Below are 20,387 nucleotides of genomic sequence, written 5' to 3' on the forward strand. Positions count from 1 at the left end.
GGAAGCAAGATTAGGGAAAAATTGTAAAACTCAAAATAAATAAAATATTTGGGAAAAAATACAAAAAAATTGCCCTGATATCCTAGAACTAGAGGGCAAAACAGAAATTAAAAGAATCCACCAATCACCTCCTGAAAGAGATCCCAAAATGAAAACTTCCAGTAATAGTATAGCCAAATTTCAGAACTCCCAAGTCAAAGAGAATGTATTACCAAGCAGACAAAAATAAACAATTCAAATACTGTGGAACTACAGTCAGGATAACCCAAGATTTAGCAGCTTACATATTAAGGGCTCCTAGGGATTGAATATGATATTCTGGAAGGGAAAAGACCTTGGATTACAACCAAGAATCAACTACATAGTAAAACTGCACATACATTTTAGGGGGAAAGATGGACATTCAATGAAATGAGGGACTTTCAAACTTTCCTGATGATATGACCACAGCTGAACAGAAAGTTTGATCTTCAAGTACAGGACTTAAGTGAAACATAGAGAGGGTGGATGGGAAGGACAAATTATGAGAGACATAATGATGTTGAACTGCATGTATTCCTACATGAGAAGAAGATACTAATAACTCATATGAATCGTCTCACTTATTAGAGCAGGTAGGAGCATATACAGGAGGGAGTTGAATTTAAAGGTCTAGTATATTAAAAAGATGGAGTTGTGGGTGAGAAAGAAATATACTGGGAGATAGGGAAAGGAGAACTACATAAAAGAGGCAAGAAAAAGCTTTTACAATAGAGTACAAGAGGGGAAATGTAAGAAGGGAATGAATGAGCCTTACTCTCATTGGAAGTAGCTCAGAGAAGAAGTGACACACACTCAATAAGGTATAGAAATCTATCTTTCTGTAGAGGAAAATAAGAGAGGAAAAGGATGGCAGAAAAGGGGACAGAGGGAGGGATGGGGCAGGGAGGTAGAGTTCATAGAAGAGAGGAAAGGGGGTGATGATAGAAGATATGAAAGATCGAGGAAGAGGGTAATCAGATACAACACACTTTTGAGGAGGGACAGGATGAAAGGAGAGAGAGAATAGAATAAATGGAGGTGGGGGAACAGAATAGAAGGAAATACAGCTAGGAATAACATTTGTGAGGAAAAAAATTGAAGCAATTTTTCTGATGGACTTTTGATAAAGAATGCTAACCCCCCCCCTTTAAAACTTATTACAAAAAATAAAATAAAATAAATGTAGATAAAAGGAAATTAAAAAAAAGAAAAAGAAAACTCCAAACAGTATTGAAATGATAAAAGAGATGACACTGGAAAATGAGTCCCTCAGGTCAGAAAAGAGTTCAATGCACTACAAGTAGCTCCAGTACTAAAGACGTGACAGGGCCAAGGACAAAAAAACTCAGCTGAAAAATGTTTCTGGTGATCAAAGGAAAATTTAATGCTGTAAAAATCAATGTTGTATAGGAAGAACCTGTAAAATAAAAACTATGAAACAAGATAGGCTGGATGTAGTCAAACAGGTGATGTACTTTTTCCAAGTACATCAACTTCTGGGGTTAAATGACTAAGAATGGGTGGATTTAATTCAGTTGATTACTATATATGCTTCTGGGGGCAAGAATTCCTTAGAATAAATGGAGTATCCTTCATGGTCAAAAAAAGGGTGAGAAAAACAGAATGAGGGTACAATCTCAAAATCTTAAAAATGACAAACTGTTTGAAAATAAGGCAAACCGGGGCGGCTAGGTGGCATAGTGGATAAAGCACCAGCTTTGGAGTCAGGAGTACCTGGGTTCAAATCCAGTCTCAGACACTTAATAATTACCTAGCTGTGTGGCCTTGGCCAAGCCACTTAACCCCATTTGCCTTGCAAAAACCTAAAAAAAAAGACAAGAAAATAAGGCAAACCATTCAACATCCCAGTAATTTGAATTTTACTCCAACCACTGATGTTAAAGAGGCCAAAGGAGATCAATTCAATGAAGACAGAAATGTCTTCTGGAGTGTAGGGTATGTTTAAGGAAGACTAGTACCTCTGGTGTGAAAGCTGCTTTCCATCTTTGTTGTCCACTTGAGCCACTTAACTCATACCCGTGGTTCCAAGAAGCTAGCTGTAGCATACACAGTTGCTATATACTGATAATCTGTTTTGGCAGGCTGGCTAAATCAGATTGAGAGTAGTAACCCAAGGGAGTCTCAAACTCATTGGTAACTTGGCAGGGATGTATACCCCAAGTATGAGAAATTTTTCACTGGTGGAATGAGAGGATGAGAACATTTCATTCCATCAGCCATGAAGGCAGCTGAAGCAGGAGCTGTGAATCACTTAAGAGCTTGGTTAGACATCAAAGATGCCAGGGTCATCCACTGCACCAGTTGTCTTGACTCTGATTTGCCACTGGATCATGACGACTTTGGAAGAGAGTGAGGCTAACAACTTTGTGCATCTCTGTCTCATTTAAATCCAATTTAGGCATGAATCAGAAGACTTCACCCATACCTCTTTATCATTCCTATTTCTAAGGTCTGTGGTGAAAGGTAAATGACAAAGTGGCAGGTCTGGATAGATTGGGACCTGTGGTTACAATCCTGCCCAGAGGTGGCCAAGGTTATAGGGTCATTTCCCCCCTGAAAGCAGCGGTGGGATTCAGCACCTTCCTGGGTGATTGAGCAGTTCTTTTAAGGATTGAACTGCTCACCTCCTGGTGTGATGATGGGGCTAGAAAAGGTGCCTAAAAATTGTCCGCTTACCCAACCCTGGCCTGGTTGCCACAGCAGGCAAGGATCCCACCCTGTGGTCAAGATACAAAAAAAAATCTACAAAAACTTCTTCAAAGAAGATTCCAATCACCACAGGAGCATGGAATGTGCATACACTCATAGGCAACACAAGATCAAATAGATCTAAAAGATGAAAAGCTCTTGTTGCAAGAAAACTCAGCAGGTAACACACTCAAATTGCAGCCCACAGGCAAATGAAGGTCAGCTTACTGCAGTCAGAGGTGGATACATGTTTTTCTAGAGACCACACTGTGAAGGGGAGTGCTATGAAGGTGGAGGTAAGTTTTGCAATCAAAACCAATCTAATCAACAAGTGTGAATGCCTACCAAAAAGAGTGAACAACAGATTCATGACAATGAGATTGCCATTTGCAGGAAAATTAGTGCCTATGCTCCTGCCATGACGAACCAGATGAAGTCAAAGAAAAATTTTATGAAGACCTAGAGAACCTTATCATCAATGTACTAAAAGAGGACAAGCTTATAATTCTGGGTGACTTTAATGCTAGAGTAGGCTCAGATTATCAGATATGGCAGGGAGTCCTTGGAAGGAATGGAAGGAAACAGTAATAAGAATGGTCATTTACTACAGAAAACTTGCATATCCCATGACCTCATCATAAACAATGTTTTCCATTTACCTAAATGCAATAAGCATTTGGATGCACCCTCACAGCAAACACTGGCATCTAATAGACTATGTGATTGTAAGGAGAAAAGACAGACAAGATGTGAGGGTGATGGCAAAATGACTACAAGAATAATTAATGTCAAGAGATTAGTGTCTGTCTGAGTAGGAATAGCTCGTTACTAACTTGGAGGGAAAACTGAGCCAATACACAGTAGGCAACAGTGGAGTAGAAAAAGAGTGGGCAGCATTCAGAGATCTGTGTATAGCTCTGCATTTGCTCATCTGAGCAGAACACTTGCAAACATCAAGACTTGTTTGGTGAAAATGATAAGGAAACACAGAAGCTGATAAATAAAAAAGGGTTTTACCAGATGATAGTTCCTCCATTTCTAAGGCAGATGAAAATTCAGGTTTATGCAGATGGTAACAATCAAAAGTGCCTTTATTATGCCCTGGAAGCTATTTATGAGACAAAGACCAATGATGCATCTCAACCACTCAGTGCTGATGGAGTCACAGTGATTAATAAGGACATGATCCTAAAGAGATGGACCGAACACTTCCAAAGTGTTCTTAACAGACCATCACCAATCAATGCAAAAGTCACTGACTGTTTACCTCAATCTGTCCCTAGTTGAAGTTCCAACTGAATAATGCCATTGAATGCCATTAGGCCATTAGGCTCCTTTCAAGTGGAAATGCACCTGCTATTCCAGCTGAGATCTACAAGGCAAGGAGTTCCAGTGCTCCTTTAAAGTTAACTGAAACTGGGGTGGCTAGGCACCAGCCCTGGAATCAGGAGTACCTGGGTTCAAAACCAGTCTCAGACACTTAATAATTACCTAGCTGTGTGGCCTTGGGCAAGCCACTTAACCCCATTTGCCTTGCAAAAACTAAAAAAACAAAAAAAAAACAACCCGAAATCATCCAGGTTATATGGCATGAAGAAGTTGATCCTACAAGTATTCAAGGATGCCTCCATTATCCATCTCTATAAAGGTAAAGGGAATAGAATATCCTGTGACAATCACAGGGGTATTTCTCTTTTACTCATTGCTGGTAAGATTCTTGCCAAAGTACTTCTGAGTAGGTTGATACTTCACCTGGCAGATGGTCACTTCCCTGAGAAAGTCAACATGGTTTCAGAAAGGGTTGAAGAACAGTTGATCTGCTATTTGCTGCCCAACAACCCCAGGAAAAATGCCAGGAGCAGAACAAAAGTCTGCGTATACAAAGTTCGTAGATCTGACCAAGGCCTTTGATATCATCAGTCATGAGGGTTTATGGGAAATTATGCCAAAATTTGGGTGCCTGGAGAAGTTCATCACTATTGCACATCCATTTCATGCTTGCCCAGTTGCTGGACAGAGGACAGTGCTCTCAAGAATTCCCAATGGAGTGAAACAAGGCTGTATCCTTACTCTCATGCTTTTTAGCCCATGATGTTTTCAGTCACATGAAGGGGTTTGATAAAATGACTGAAAACATCATGGACTAAAAAGCATGGTCTCAAGGTCAACTACTGCACTTATGGCAAATTCTTCAACTTAAAAAGGCTACAAGCCAAGAGCAAAATGGAGGGAGTGTTGGTTCATGATGTTCTGTTTGCAGATGACTGTGCCTCAATGCAAAGCTGAAGTGCAACAAAATATGAATCAATTCTTTGCTATTTGTGCCAATTTTGGTCTAACAATTAATACCAAAAAAAAAAACCACCCATAGATGCTCCAACAGCCAGCAGCACACCATTCATGTGTAGAACCAGTAAATTGAGAAATTTTGAATACTATGGACAAGTTCGCTTACCTTGGCAGTGTCCTTTCCAAGGAGGTATACATTGACAGTGAGGTTTTCATATGCATTGCCAGTGCTAGCTCAGTATTTTAGAGGCACAGATAGAAAGTGTGGGAGAGAAGAGGCATTTAACTACCAAACTGAAGGTCTACAGAGCTATTGAGCTGACCTCACTGCCTTATGTCTGTGTCTCCCAGCACCATGTCAGGAAACTAAATGACTTCCATTTAAATTTTCTTAGGAAGATTCTGAAGATTACTTGGCAGGAGAAGATACCAAACACTGAGATCCTTTCCTGAGCTGACCTGCCAAGCATTCAAATATTACTACAGAGTGCAACCATGAAGGGCTGGGTATGTTGTTAGAGTGACAGAAGTATACTTGCCCAAAAGACTATTTTATGGAGAACTCATACAGGGCAGGTGCTCACAAGGGGTCGGAAGAAGTGATATGGGACAACCTGAAGGTCTCTTTTAAGAACTGCAGAACTGATTATACAGCATGGGAAACATGGGCACAGGACAACCCAGCATGGCATGCTCTCATCAGAAAGGGTGCTGTGCTCTATGAGAAAGACAGAACTGAAGCAACTCAAAGGAAAGGTGACATGCATAAGTTTAGAGTAAACACCCCAGGTGTTCACATGTTCACAGTAGAGCATTCCAAGTGTATATTTGCCTGATCAGCCACAGTCAAACACACTGTAATTTGTCTCAAACATAGTGATATCTTTTTTTATCTTCTTTGATAGCCAAGAACAAGAAACAACTACATAACATCATCCAGAAATAAACACACAAAATAAACACAAAAAGAGGTCATATTCATCATAGAGGTCTGGAAGACAAATGAAGGAAATCAAAAGATAACTGGAATAACAGAGAAGTCTGGCCTTGAAATACAAAATGTATCAAATAAAAAACTAATAGAGTTTTGTCCAAATGACTCACTGGTCATGACACTCTTTTTTCAACAATTCAAAAAGTCAAATATACAAATGACTATCACCAAATGGCCAATATAGAAAAAAGAATAATTATATACTTTGCAGCCAAAGGTGAAGCTCTATACAGTCAATTAAAACAAGACCTAGAGAGGAATGTGGTTCTTTTCTTTTTGTTTTGTTTTGTTTTTTAGGTTTTTTTGCAAGGCAAATGGGGTTAAGTGGCTTGCCCAAGGCCACACAGCTAGGTAATTATTAAGTGTCTGAAACCCAATTTGAACCCAGGTACTCCTGACTCCAAGGCCGGTGCTTTATCCACTACGCTACCTAGCCACCCCCATAAGCTTCTTAATGCAAAATTCAGATGTAAATTGAAAAAGTAGGGAAAATCATTGGACCATATAGGTATATGCTATATATTTTATCCTTTATGAACATGAAGTAGAGGTGATGGATAAATTTAAGGACTTCTCTCTGGCAGAGTGCCTAAGAACTATGGTCAGAGGTTTGCTGTACAGGAGGTAGCAACAAAAAATATTTCAAAGAAAAAGCAAAATGGCTGCCTGATCAGGTTTTACAAATAGCTGAAGAAAGACAGTGAAAGATAAAGAAGAAAAGGAAAGATATACTCAACTGAATGCAGAATTCCAGAGAACAGCAAGGAAAAATAAGGTTTTCTTAAATAAGAAATGCAAAGAAATAGAAAATGATGGTATGGGAGGCAGCTAGGTGGCACAGTGGATAGAGCATAAGCCCTGGAGTCAGGAGGACCTGAGTTCAAATCTAGTCTCAGACACTTAATAATTACCTAGCTTGGGCAAGCCACTTAACCCATTGCCTTACATTAAAAAAAGAAAGAAAATAATGGTATGGAAAGACAAGAGATCCAGTTTAAAGAAAATTAGAGATATAAAGAGAATATTTCATGCAAAAATGGGTACATAAAAGACAAAAATTAGTAGGAAATTAACAAGCAGAAAATATTAAGAGATAGCAAGAATACACAAAATAACTATACAAGAAAGATCTTATTAAGAACCACTAACCCCAATGGAATGGTTACTGATCTAAAGCAAATATCCTTGTGAATAAAGCCAAGTGGGTCTTAGGGAATACTGCTAGCAATAAGGATAGGTGGAGGTGATGGAATTACAGCTAGTCATTTAACCAAAAGATGATTCTATTAAAGTGTTGCACTCAGTATGTTAAACAAATTTGGAAAACTCAATGGTGGCCTCTAGACTGGAAAAGACATTTTATGTTCCAAGTCTAAAAAGGGTAATGCTCAAATTACAGAACAGTTAACAGTCATTTCAAAGGCCAAAAATGTTATGCTTAATTTTATTTAGCATTTTATCTTTCCCCAGTTACATGTGAAACAATGTTTAACATTCATTTTAAAAACTCTGAGTTCCAAATTCTCTCCCTTCCTCCCTCCCCACCCCATCTCCACCTTCAAGAAGGCTAACATTCAATATAGGATATAAATATGTAACCAAGCAAAGCACTTCTTCAACTGTCATGTTGTCAAAGAAAACATAGATTTAAAAAACAAACCTCAGGAAAAATAAAGGAAAAAAATATGCTTGGAAATGTATTAAGATACCATCAGTTCAGGGCAGCTAGGTGGCCCAGTGGATAGAGCACCAGTCCTGGAGTCAGGAGGACCTGAGTTCAAATTTGGCCTCAGACACTTAATAATTACCTAGCTGTGTGGCCTTGGGCAAGTCACTTAAGCCTATTGCCTGACAAAAAAAAAACAAAAACAAAAAACAACAATAACAAAAAAAGATACCATCAATTCTTTCTCTGGGGATATTAGCATTTTTCATCATAAGTCCTTTAGAGCTGTCTTTTGAAAAACACTGTATACCCTATCCAGCAACATGGGGGTGATGTTCAACCTTGCAACAACCAGGGACAATTTTCGACTGTGCAATGGAGAATACCATGTGTATCCAGATAAAGAGCCATGAAGTTTGAACAAATTTCAAGGACTATTTATTCCCTTTAATTTAGAAAAAAAACAGATATCTTATTGTCTGATCTTGTTATCTCTTATACTTTTTGTTTCTTCCTTAAGGATGGGATTTCTCGTCAGCTTGTGTGCAGCGGCTGTGGTGGCGGCAGCGGTGGAGCGCGGCACGATGTTACAAGGGATGACTTGTTGAGTAACGGAGGGAGCAATTTACATTTGGAAATGAAGTCTCACACCATTTTGTTGGTACAGCCTACCAAGAGGCCAGAAGGCCGAACTTAAGCTGATTATGAATCAGTGAATGAATGTATGAAAGGAGTTTGTAAAATGTATGAAGAGCATCTGAAGAGAATGAATCCCAACAGTCCCTCCATCACATATGACATCAGTCAGTTGTTTGATTTCATTGATGATCTGGCAGATCTTAGCTGCCTTGTGTATCAAGCGGACACTCAGACATACCAGCCCTACAACAAAGATTGGATTAAAGAGATTTATGTGCTTCTCTGTCGGCAGGCCCAACAAGGGGATGGGGGGAGGGCTTGGAAAACAGGTGTGTACAGTGTGCCGTAGGGGGAGCTTTGTATTACAGAAGTCCTGTTTCCATTTTGTTACAATCTAGCCAAGGTCGAATGTCTTAGGAGATTTTTTGTCTTGTTCAATCTGAAGCCCTTATCCTTCCTTAATTTCTTTCTTTTTTTTTTTTTTTTTACTAAAAAGTAGCTGAAAATTTCTCTTCGGTCAGTTAGCACTTGGTTACAGTTCTTCCAGCTGTTCATATCTGCTTCATAGTTTAACCTTCTGTGTGAGGGTTTTCCAAAATTTAGTTTTGTCCTCAAAAGTCAAATGCTTAATAGAGAATACAATAAATGCTCTTTAGTTAAGCTTTCTTTGAGTATTTTTTTTTAAAAAAAATACTTTTACTAGCTACAGTAGTGAATAAAAATGGCACATTGACTGAGCTGTATACATCTTGTTGTTATATCATACAAGAAGCTTTTATCTTATTTTTCTGATATAGTAAGTCTCAACTATTTTATAGCTTGTAGGTTTACACCTACTACTCTGAATCTCTTGATTCCTAGTGACGTAGTCTTTATACAATGACATCCAGTTCACATTTTTTGTTCAAGTATTTTTGCTATGAATGAATGTCCTGGCTACTCAACTTAGAACTTTAAACATTTCAGCAGTATATAGAAAATATATAGTATCTAAGAAATGAGAGTATGTAGAAAATGAGAGAAGAGCCAACTAGCAATTAAAAAATAAGTGATAAATTTATCATTTTCTTAGACAACCTGGGGAATGTCTATACTTTCAATTTACCACTCTCTTAATGTCCACATTTTCCTAGTTCTCTTTTCAGACATTAGAAACTTAGGGGAACTTTCTCTAAATTCACTACATTCTTTTGACCTTAATCCTGGTCAAGTGTCAGGGTCACCACAAGATAGGCAGCTTATTGAATATCTTTGTGGTAGGTCAGGATCAACAAACTATATGCTGATGAGCCAGCTAAAAATAGTTTTTATATTTTAAAGTTTTACTGTGTTAGATAATTGGTAAAGTGCCATTGCAATGCCTGGTACATAGTATTATATGTTAGCTAATATTTTAAAATGTTAAAGCATTATTAATAGAGTTGACCCTTGGTTTACCAACATATTAGGTAAATGATTTAAGAGTAAATCACTATGTGCAGGAGGTCTAGACTAATTCACATAGATCCAAGCCTTGTCGTTTTTCTTCATCAATTGAGCAAAGAACCAAAATGTATGAGTGCTTAATAGTGCTAATGTTCTGGAATTCAATGTGCTAGAGCAATGGTATCAAACTCAAATAGAACCAGATTCCTGCAAGATACATAATTGACCTAGAAAATCACAAACATTATCTGTGTTGTATTTTTTTTCCCAATTACATTTTAATCTGGTTCTGGCCTAAGGAGTTTTTGGTACCTTTATTGCCTAATAAATTCATATTCCTGCTTGATGTTTTGCCATGGTCAATTAAAAATAAACTTGTTTAAAAAATAAATTTTTATTTGAATAAGTCAGATTATATCTTTTCCCTCTAGTTTTACCGATAGAATAGCCTTGTTATTTTCAACTTTTTTTTTTTTTAAAACCAACTTGAGAGCTCAGGTTTAGATAATTTGATTCAATATAGATTAAAGGCTAATTTCTTGAAGGCAAAGGGATCAAATACATAACCCACAACACTCCCCTACTGTCACCTAAGCCATTTTAAGATGTAGTTAGGAAATATTTAACAAATATAAAATAAAAATAGATGAAACTTAGATAATGTTATATTAAAAAACTAGCAGGATGTGGCCCTCCAGGCATTGATACCACTTGTTTATATAGCAGTATCTAATTTTTTTTAACCAAAATTACCTAACTCCATATGCATGCTAAATCATGTTGTTACATAAATTTTTTTTTCACTGAATTTTTATAGTTAACCATAACTATTCTTGAGGTTTCAGGGTTTAAGTTGTAGTTTTTTAGAAAACTGTTTTGTTGTAATTACTCAAATGGCATTGAGTAATTTAATGTACATTATATTTTTAATATTCATACAGATTATACCATTTCCACTATTTAAATGCAGCAAGCAGTATTCATGTTATTGGTCAATAAGGTGGCAAGTCCTTTCCACATTTGACACACCAGTTCATTTGACTTCATTTGTGCACACTATTAAAATAATTATTGAACTGTATTCAGTGTGATCCAAGAGTGACTGATAGTTTTTGAATTTTATTTCAATGTTTTTTATTGAAAAATACATGCATTTTATTTAGGAGTTCTTATAGATTATAGAGTTAAAAAGGCATATTAAGAGACCATCTATTCCAGTTTTTCATTTTACAGATAAGAAAATTGAGGCCTAGAGAAATTAAGTTAAGGAATTGGCAGTATTTGAATCATGGACCAAAGCCATTACACTTTCCCCTATAGCATCCTATATGCTATCCTCTAGCCCAAACACTTCCTTTGCCGCCATGGATACTTCCCTAGGGTATCTCCAGATATGCAAACCTACATCTTCCTCCTGAATCTTCTTTTCTGAATCCACATATCTTCTTTCTGGCTTTCAGCTCCTTCAATTCAATGCTTTTGCAGTTTGATTCACCCCCCCCCCCCCACACACACACACACAGCTGTCCCCCAGATCCATCCTGCTATTCCACTCTGCCTAATCTGGAAAATGAACTGCTCTTGCTTGTGTGGGAAGTCTGTATGGGACTCCATTGAGGAATCCCCTGGGCCATCCAGGAACCTCTGGCCCTGCACAATAATACTAGTAACAAAATTATCCCATTAATATCCCTTCAACATTGTTTGCCTCTGAAACTTTTTTGTTTTTCTTTACTTTACATTTAACACTACCCAGTAACTTCCTTGTCAAATAAGAACCCTCCCTTTGAACAAATAAATATTACCAAACTAAAATAAACATGTTGAACTTGAAAACTGGGGGAAAAAAAGGATGTGATTTCTCTCTCATCACTCAATTTGGATCAATGTACGACACGGAAACAAAATAAAGACTGACAGATTTGGTTTCTGTGCGGGGGAGGGAAGTAAGAGTGGGAGAAAAATTATAAAACTCAATAACTCAAATAAAATCTTTAAAAATTAAAAAAAGAGCTGTCTTGATCATTGTATTGCTGAAAACTGTCATTCACAGCTGATCATCTTACAATATTTGCTGTTATGATACAAGTCTAAGATCATCCATGCTCAACATTTCCCACAGCATATTAGTATTCCATCACTATCACATGTGACAATTTGTTTAGCCATTCCTCAATTGGTGGGCATACACCCTCAATTTCCAACTCCCTACCACAAGGAAAGAGCTATTATATAAATATTTTTGGGCCAACAGGTCCTTTTCATTTTGTTTTTTTCTCTCTTTTGGGATACAGACCTAGTAATGGCATTACTAGGCCAAAGGATATGCACGATTTCATACCCAAATTGCTCTAAATAATGGCTGAATCAGTTCACAACTCTACTAATACTGCCTGTTTCATTTTTCCCACATCCCCTCCAACATTTGTCATTTTCCTTTTCTGTCCTATTAGTCAATCTAATAGATATGAAGTATTACCTCAGAACTGTTTTAATTTGCATTTCTCCAATCAATAGCGAGTTACAGCATTTTTTTCCTATTTTAATTATTACAGCTTTAATTATCTCATCTGAAAACTTCAGATCTTTTCATCATTTATCTATTGGGGCATGGTTCTTATTTTTATAAATATGACTCAGTTCTCTATATGTTTGAGAAATGAGGCCTTTATCAGAGAAACCTACTTCAAAATCTTTTGGGTAGTTACTACTATTGCTTAATGATATTTTGCTCCATTCTATTTTTCCCATTTATTTTTTTCTCTCTCTCTCCTTTCACCCTGCCCCTCCTCAAGTGTTTTGCTTCTCACTACTCTCCCCACAATCTGCCCCTGCCTTCTATCACTTCTTCTTCTCTTATCTCTCTCTCCTTCTACTCTCCTAAAGGGTAGGATATATTTCTATGCTGTTTTGAGCCAATTCTGATGAAGAGTAAGATTCACTCGCTCCCCTCCCCCTTCATGGCCTCCATCCCTTTTGCTAAAAAAAAAAAAGCTATTTCTTGCTTCTTTTAAGTGAGATAATTTAACCATTCTACCTCTCCCTTTCCCTTTCTCCCAGCATATTTCTCTCTCACTCCTTAATTTTAATTTTTTACTTATCATTTTTTCATATTTAACTCATACCTATGTCCCTGTCTATATATATATTATACTCCTTCTAATTGCCCTAAGAATGAGAAAGTTGTTATGAGTTACATTCTTTCATATGTAAGAATGTCAACAGTTTAATTTTATTGAGTCCCTTATGGTGTCCCTGTTTATCTTTTTATGTATCTCTTGTGTCCTATAGTTGAAAGTCAAATTTTCTATTCAGCTCTGGTCTTTTCATCAAGAATGCTAAAAATTCACTTATTTCAATCAATATACATTTTTTTCCCTGAAAGATAATGGTGATTCTTGGTTGTAATCCTAGCTCCTTTGCCTCCAGAATATCCTATTCCAAATTCCCTGATCCTTCAATGTAGATGTTGTTAAGTCTTATATTATCCCTGATGGCTCTATGATACTTAAATTATTTCTTCCTGGTTGCTAGAAATAGTTTCTCCTTGACCTGGGAGCTTTGGATTTTGGCTATAATATTCCTAGCAGTTTTCATTTTGGGATGACTTTCAGGAAGTGACCGGTGGATTCTTTCAATTTCTATTTTACCTCTGGTTCTAGAATATCAGAGCAATTTTTCTTGACAATTTCTTGAAAGATAATATCTAGGTTCCTTTTTTTTGATCATGGCTTTCAGGGAGTCCAATAATTTTTAAATTACCTTTACTGGATTTATTTTCCAGGTCATTTGTTTTTCCAGTGAGCTATTTCATTCACATTGCATTCTATTTTTTCATTCTTTTGTTTTACTCTTTCTTGAGTTCTCATAAATTTGTTATTTTCCATTTGTTCAATTCTAATCTTCAAATTTGGAATGAGAAATCCTATTCTATAAATTTGACTGTTCACAATACACAAAAATATGGTGCAAAAGGGCTAAAAACTAAAATTTTAAATAGTAAAGACAACTTTCCAAATCTCACAGATTGTCTGTCTCTCATACTTATTCTTCTTCATTATTATTTACCTCATAACAGAATCAAACAAGTCAACATTTTTGCCTGGAAAATAGCAGATAATGAATTGAAAATTTCCCTTTATTTTTTTGGAAGAGTATCCAAAATAAGGCTAAATAAGAAAACATGAATTAAGAAATTCTTAAATGCTATAGTTTTTCTCTTTATTCTTGGGAGATATTCAACAGGCAGTTGGAAATGTTAGTCTGATGGTTAACAAGAAAGGTTAGGGCTAGATAAGTAGCTTTGAGAATCAGAAGCATAAAATGGTAATTAATTTTATGGGAATTGATGAAATCACCAAGTGAAATAGTACAGAAAAAAGAGGACAGAACCCTGTTCAATAGCCATACATTAAATTTGTAACAGGTAACATAAAAAAGTGGGATCAAAGTGGGATCAGGAAGACTGAATCCAAATCCAAATCCCTGGAGTCAGGAGTACCTGAGTTCAAATCCAGCCTCAGTCACTTAATAATTACCTAGCTGTATGGCCTTGGGCAAACCACTTAACCCCATTTGCCTTAGAAAAAACCTAAAAACAAACAAACAAATAAAATGATAGCACCTAACTCATATAGTTATTGTGGGGTTCAAATGATACAAGTATGTTAAAGCATTTTGCCAATTTATTAGCACTCTATAGATAGCAGCTTAGCCTTGTCTTCTCAATATGCTTGATAAAACATGGTATAGAATCAATGTTAAAAATGGAAAAATAAGAACAAATGTAAACCCCATAAGCTACCCACAAGGGGTATAAACAAGTAAAATATTTTTTTTGTCTTCAGGAAGCTGGCATTCTTCTGGGGAATAAGACATGTTCAGAAATAGAGACTGGATACATACAAAATGGACACAAAGTGAATGGGATGTGGGACAAAAATAACTATGTCAATTAAAAAGATCTATCAAAGGCAGAGAAATTTGTGCTAAGCTTCAAATATGCATATTACTCCAAAAACCGGGGTAGCTAGGTGGTGCAGTGGATAGAGTACCAACCTTGGAGTCAAGAGGACCTGAGTTCAAATCTGCCCTCAGACACTTAATAATCACCTAGCTGTGTGACCTTGGGCAAGTCACTTAAGCCCCCCCTTGCAAAAACAAAAATAAAGCAAAAAAAACCCCATCTTTTACATTTGAGGAAGTCATTAAAATCCCTCAACAGGTATGCTAGTATAGTAGAAACTGCAGGAAGTCAAAAAACCTCCCTCCATTCTTCAAATTCTGCTTCTGCCATTTGCTAACAGTGACTTGAGCCTCAATTTCCTCCAAAGGTGACTGGATTACATAATTTTAAAGTCTCTTCTATAATCCTAAACATTTAGGGAATAAGTTTCCAAACCCAAAGTCACCAACTGCTTGAGTAAGGCTTCCTTATTAAACAAAACATTCACCAAAATGCTGCTAAGGGTAAAAGCCTCCACATGAAAACTCCAATTCCTCAAACTCACAATGGTCAAATATGCAATTTTTCTTAGCAGGATTCAAATAGATGGAATTTTGATTTGGAGATTACTCATGCATTTCTAATATCTTTGACAATTCTATTTTTGTTCTTTTGTTAATTTGAACAATCCAAAGCGGTCTGGGTATGACTAAATATGAATTCTCAGGATATGTATTAACAGGAAAAATAGTTTATATTCTAGTTTACTTAAGAGTTATGCTGGGGTGGCTAGGTGGCGCAGTGGATTGAACACTGGCCTTGGAGTCAGGAGTACCTGAGTTCAAATCCAGCCTCAGACACTTAATAATTACCTAGCTGTGTGGCCTTGGGCAAGCCACTTAACCCCATTTGCCTTGCAAAAAAAACCTAAAATAAAAAAAGTTATGCTACAGGGGCGGCTAGGTGGCGCAGTGGATAAAGCACCAGCCCTGGAGTCAGGAGCACCTGGGTTCAAATCCGGCCTCAGACACTTCATAATTACCTAGCTGTGTAGCCTTGGGCAAGCCACTTAACCCCTTGCAAAAAAACTAAAAAAAAAAAACAAAGAGTTATGCTACAGTAGGAGATAAAAACAAATAGAAATGGAAGCTATAAATTCATTAGAATAAGTAATTCCAGAATGAATAAACACCTTCTACCAATGCATATAAATAAGCACCATCTCTATAACTCATAGTCTTAAAGACTTCGAGATAAATAGCAGTTTAAAAAAATAGTAATGCTTGCAAGGGAGACAAAGGAAGGGGAAGCAGGTATTATAGGAAGGTAAATCAAACATTTATTAAGCCCACCAGAGACACAGTTATCATCTATGTGAGAGAGGGCCTTTTAGTGAAGTTTCCTCGTGCAAACATTCTTATGCAAAGGTGGTGAAAATGACCTTCAGTACAGCCTTCTCATGAATACACTTCTGTTTTATAAGTAAAAACTGTTTGGTTCCAATGATTCTTGGAAATGATGTAATTTTAAGAAGAATTAAATTGGTTTTTTGTGATATCTACAAATTTGGTCAGAGGAAATGCATAATGAGGTTTTGTAGAACATCACTTTTAATAGGGTATAGAATAATTATGGTAAAAAAAGGAACTGAAAACTAACTTTCTAATAGGATAGAGATTAGTTATGAATAATTAGAATAATGAGGATTGAATATGCTTTGCCCCAGTTGAATAGTATTAGTAAGAAGATTGTGAGCTTGTCTCATCAGCTAATGGTAGGATAAAACAGAATTTAGAGTTAGGATTATTATTACTATAAAAATGATCTGCATATTTTTATTTTTGACATTCTGTGGCTGATGCTATTTTGCTACAGGATGTATCCTTTCCTCATGAGGAAATAAAGAGCTTTCCTGATCTCTGACTCAGACTCCAGATTCTTGATTCCCATGAGAGTAGTTTATCTCACACAATCTATGTCAAAATTGAAACCAAATCAACTTTAAAAAATAAAGAGAACAGTACAATACATATTTTAATTTAAAAATCACATTATCATAAAACAATGTGAGATAATAAGGTTAAAAGGTATGATAACTGTAAAGCATGTTTGGCACATAGTAAATGGTATATAAATGTTATCTAATCCTATTAATATTATGTCTTATTACTTGGTCTACATCATTAATTTTTTTTACATTTCTAAAGTTTTTTTTTAAGCTCCTGTTTTTGAGAGTTGCCTACACAGAGAGGTCCCAGAGCTCCAGAGACAGTAGATGTCAGAACTGAAATGATTTAATCTGAGAACACTTCCCAAATCATTCCACAAAGTTTAAAGCTGAAATAGCTTGGAAATCATCTAAGATATTATCTAGGTCTAAAGCTTTTTAAAAATACTTTATTTATTTTTCCAAGTACATGTAATGGTAATTTTCAACAATCATTTTTTTGGCAAGGTTTTGAATTTTACATTTTTTCACTCTGCCCCCCTCCCCCAACAGAAGGCAATATAATATATATATGTATGTATATATATATATATATATACATACACACACACATGCGTGCGCCATACATTTATAACCATACTAAAAAGAGATCTATATTAATCATGCTGTGAAAGAAGAATCTAATTGAAATGTGTATATGTGTGTGGGGGGGAGACCATTAGAGAAAGAATAAAACGACTTTTAAACATTGATGATAGTAAGCTTTAGTCTACCTTTAAACTCATAGCTCCTTCTTGGGATAGTTATGGTATTTTCCATCACAAGTCTTGTAGAACTGTCTTTGATTATTGTGTTACTTAAATGAACAAGTTCATCACAGTTGATCATTAGTGTGTAAAATGTTCTGGTTCTGCTCACTTCACTTAGCATCAGTTTCTGAAAATCTTTTCAGGGTAGAAGTCTTGATCCTCGTGATTTCTTATGGAACAATATTGTTCCATCACATTCATATACCACAATTTGTTCAGTCATTCCCTCAATTTCCAATTCTTTACTACTAGGGAAAGGTGCTCCTATAAATACTTTTTGTCCATTTGAGTTTTTTGATCCTTTTTTTTGGTCTGATCTCTTTGGGATATAGACCTAGTAGTGGTATTGCTGGTTTCAAAGGTAAGTTTTATTGCCCTTTGGGTATAATTCCAAATTTCTCTTCAGAAAGGTTGGCTGAGTTCACAACTCCACCAACAATATATCAATGTCCCAGTTACTCCACATCCCTTCCAACACAGATCATTTTTCCTCTTTAGGCCTAGGAAATTTTCATCTGAGAACTTGTTTTTAAACTATCGGTATTTTTATAATGATTGGTTTCCTTTGTAACTCTTGGTATATTATTTTATACACACATTTACACACACATTATTCTGCAAAAGTTCCAAGACACACAAAAAAGGTGAAGAACCCTTATCTAGACAAAACTCTCATTTTATGAAGGAAGCAACCGAGATCTAGACAGCTGAGATGACTGCTCTCACAATTTATAAGGAGAGATAACATCGGGGCGGCCAGGTGGAGCAGTGGATAGAGCACCAGCTCTGGAGTCAGGAGGACGTGAGTTCAAATCTGAGCTCAGATACTTAATAATTACCTGGATGTGTGGTCTTGGACAAATCACTTAACCCCATTGCCTTGTAAAAAAAAAAGATCACATCTATGGACTAGGAATAGGGCTGGCCTAGATTTGCTAGAAGGAACTTCGGACGAGCAAGGGGCACCCAGGCTCTTATCCGACTGGAGGGCGGATGCCGCTGGGTCCTCAGCTGAATGTCTCTGGGTCACAAATCACAATTACACGTTTTACATCCACACACGCAATCACACGCATGATTACACATACAGTCGGCCTACTGAAATCCGAGCGTCTAAGCTTCCCTCAAGTTCTCGGTGGAAGCCCCGGGCCCGGAGGGCGGCTGTCGGGGCTCACTCCGGGCGCGTCCTCCCGGCTCGGGCACCTCGGGGCGGGGGCACCCCGGGGCGGGGGCACCTCGGGGCGGGGGCACCACGGCGCGGGGGCACCCCGGGGCGGGGGCACCTCGGCGCGGGGGCACCCCGGGGCGGGGGCACCACGGCGCGGGGGCACCCCGGGGCGGGGGCACCACGGCGCGGGGGCACCCCGGGGCGGGGGCACCACGGCGCGGGGGCACCCCGGGGCGGGGACACCACGGCGCGGGGGCACCCCGGCTCGGGGGCACCTCGGCGCGCGGGCGCCGCGCAGGCCGCCGGGGCCGGGCAGGGGATGCGCCCGGTGCCCCGGCCCTGCTCCGGGGGGGGGGGCTCTGCCACCCCGAGACCGCAGCGACGCCCCCGTCCCCACCCCGCCCGCCGGGCTCGCGAGAGGACAGCCCCACGCCCGGGGCCGGCTTACCAGGTGCCGAGCGCTGCGGCTCCAGCTCCGCAGGACCCTCGCCGCCGCCATCTTAGTCCGGAAACACGCCGGGGCCGCCTCCGGGCGCCACCTGAGGAGGGGGCGAGGGAGCGAGCCTCCCCCCGGACGGCCAATCAGGAGGGCGAGCGCCAGCCTCCCCTGAGCCGGCCAATAGGAAGGCGAGGGCGGGGTCTGGCGTAAACACGGGGCGAGGACATGCGGGAGAGGGGCCTGTCACAGGACGGGCAGACCCGGTCACGGTCACGGCTCAGCCCGCACTCCTCGTGTGTGTGCGTGTGTGCGCGCGTGTGTGCGCGTGTGTGCGCGTGTGTGCGCGCGTGTGTGTGACAGACACAGGAGAGAGAAAGTGTATGTGTGTGAGAGAGAGACAGAGACTGTGTGTGTGTGTGTGTGTGTGCGTGTGTGTGACAGAGACACAGGAGAGAGAAAGTGTATGTGTGTGAGGGAGAGACAGACAGACAGAGACTGTGTGTGTGTGTGTGTGACAGAGACACAGGAGAGAGAAAGTGTATGTGTGAGAGAGAGAGACAGACAGACAGAGACTGTGTGTGTGTGTGTGTGTGTGTGTGTGTGCGTGTGTGTGTGACAGAGACACAGGAGAGAGAAAGTGTATGTGTGTGAGAGAGAGACAGACAGACAGAGACTGTGTGTGTGTGTGTGTGTGACAGAGACACAGGAGAGAGAAAGTGTATGTGTGAGAGAGAGACAGAGACAGAGACAGACAGACAGGAGAGAGAGAGAGAGAGAGAGAGAGAGAATGTGTGTTTGTGTGTCTGTGTGTCTGAGAGTGTGTGTGACACAGAAAAACAAGAGAGTGTGTGTATTAGAAAAGACAGAGACAGAGAGTGTGTGTATGTGAGAGAGAGACAGAGACAAAAGAGAGAGAGAGATTGTGTGTGTGTGTGTATGTAAGAGAGACAGAGAGACAGTGTGTGTGTGTGTGTGTGTGTGTGTGCGCATGTGCACACATGCACTCCTGTGCCAAGGCAGTCAGTTATTCTATGTGCCAATCACTGGGGGATACAAAAAGAGGCAGAAAAGAGTCCCTGCCCTCAAGGAGCTTACCATCTAATGAGTCATGCAAATATATACAAAGTAAGCTATATACAAGATAAATAAATAATGTTCATTCTTCATTTTGGAAGACCCCAATGTCAAGGAGGTGATGCCATGACAAGCACCATAAAGTGGATGTACTGGGTCCAGCGGCCAGACATGAATCAGGATGCCAAAGATGGTCCTGGATGTGAGGCAATCAGGGTTAAGTGACTTGCCCAAGGTCACACAGTATCTGAGGTCCATTGG

General features: G+C 38.9%; 1 protein-coding gene and 1 pseudogene across 1 annotated transcript in view; one reads left to right on the forward strand and one right to left on the reverse strand.

Annotated features, from left to right (window-relative positions):
• The window catches only part of LOC141488297 (enhancer of rudimentary homolog pseudogene), a 74,376-nt pseudogene extending 65,650 nt beyond the window's left edge, over nucleotides 1-8,726 (forward strand).
• DBT (dihydrolipoamide branched chain transacylase E2) overlaps nucleotides 1-19,163 on the reverse strand; it is a 76,645-nt gene extending 57,482 nt beyond the window's left edge. The window contains exon 1 of the mRNA XM_074188264.1: nucleotides 19,062-19,163. Within this exon, the coding sequence (XP_074044365.1) occupies nucleotides 19,062-19,112 (51 nt within the window). The 5' untranslated portion in view covers nucleotides 19,113-19,163. The remainder of the gene's footprint in view (nucleotides 1-19,061) is intronic.
• Nucleotides 19,164-20,387: the final 1,224 nt, after the last annotated feature.

This window comes from Macrotis lagotis, chromosome 5, assembly GCF_037893015.1.
Source record: "Macrotis lagotis isolate mMagLag1 chromosome 5, bilby.v1.9.chrom.fasta, whole genome shotgun sequence".
Classification (NCBI taxonomy): Eukaryota; Metazoa; Chordata; class Mammalia; order Peramelemorphia; family Peramelidae; genus Macrotis; species Macrotis lagotis.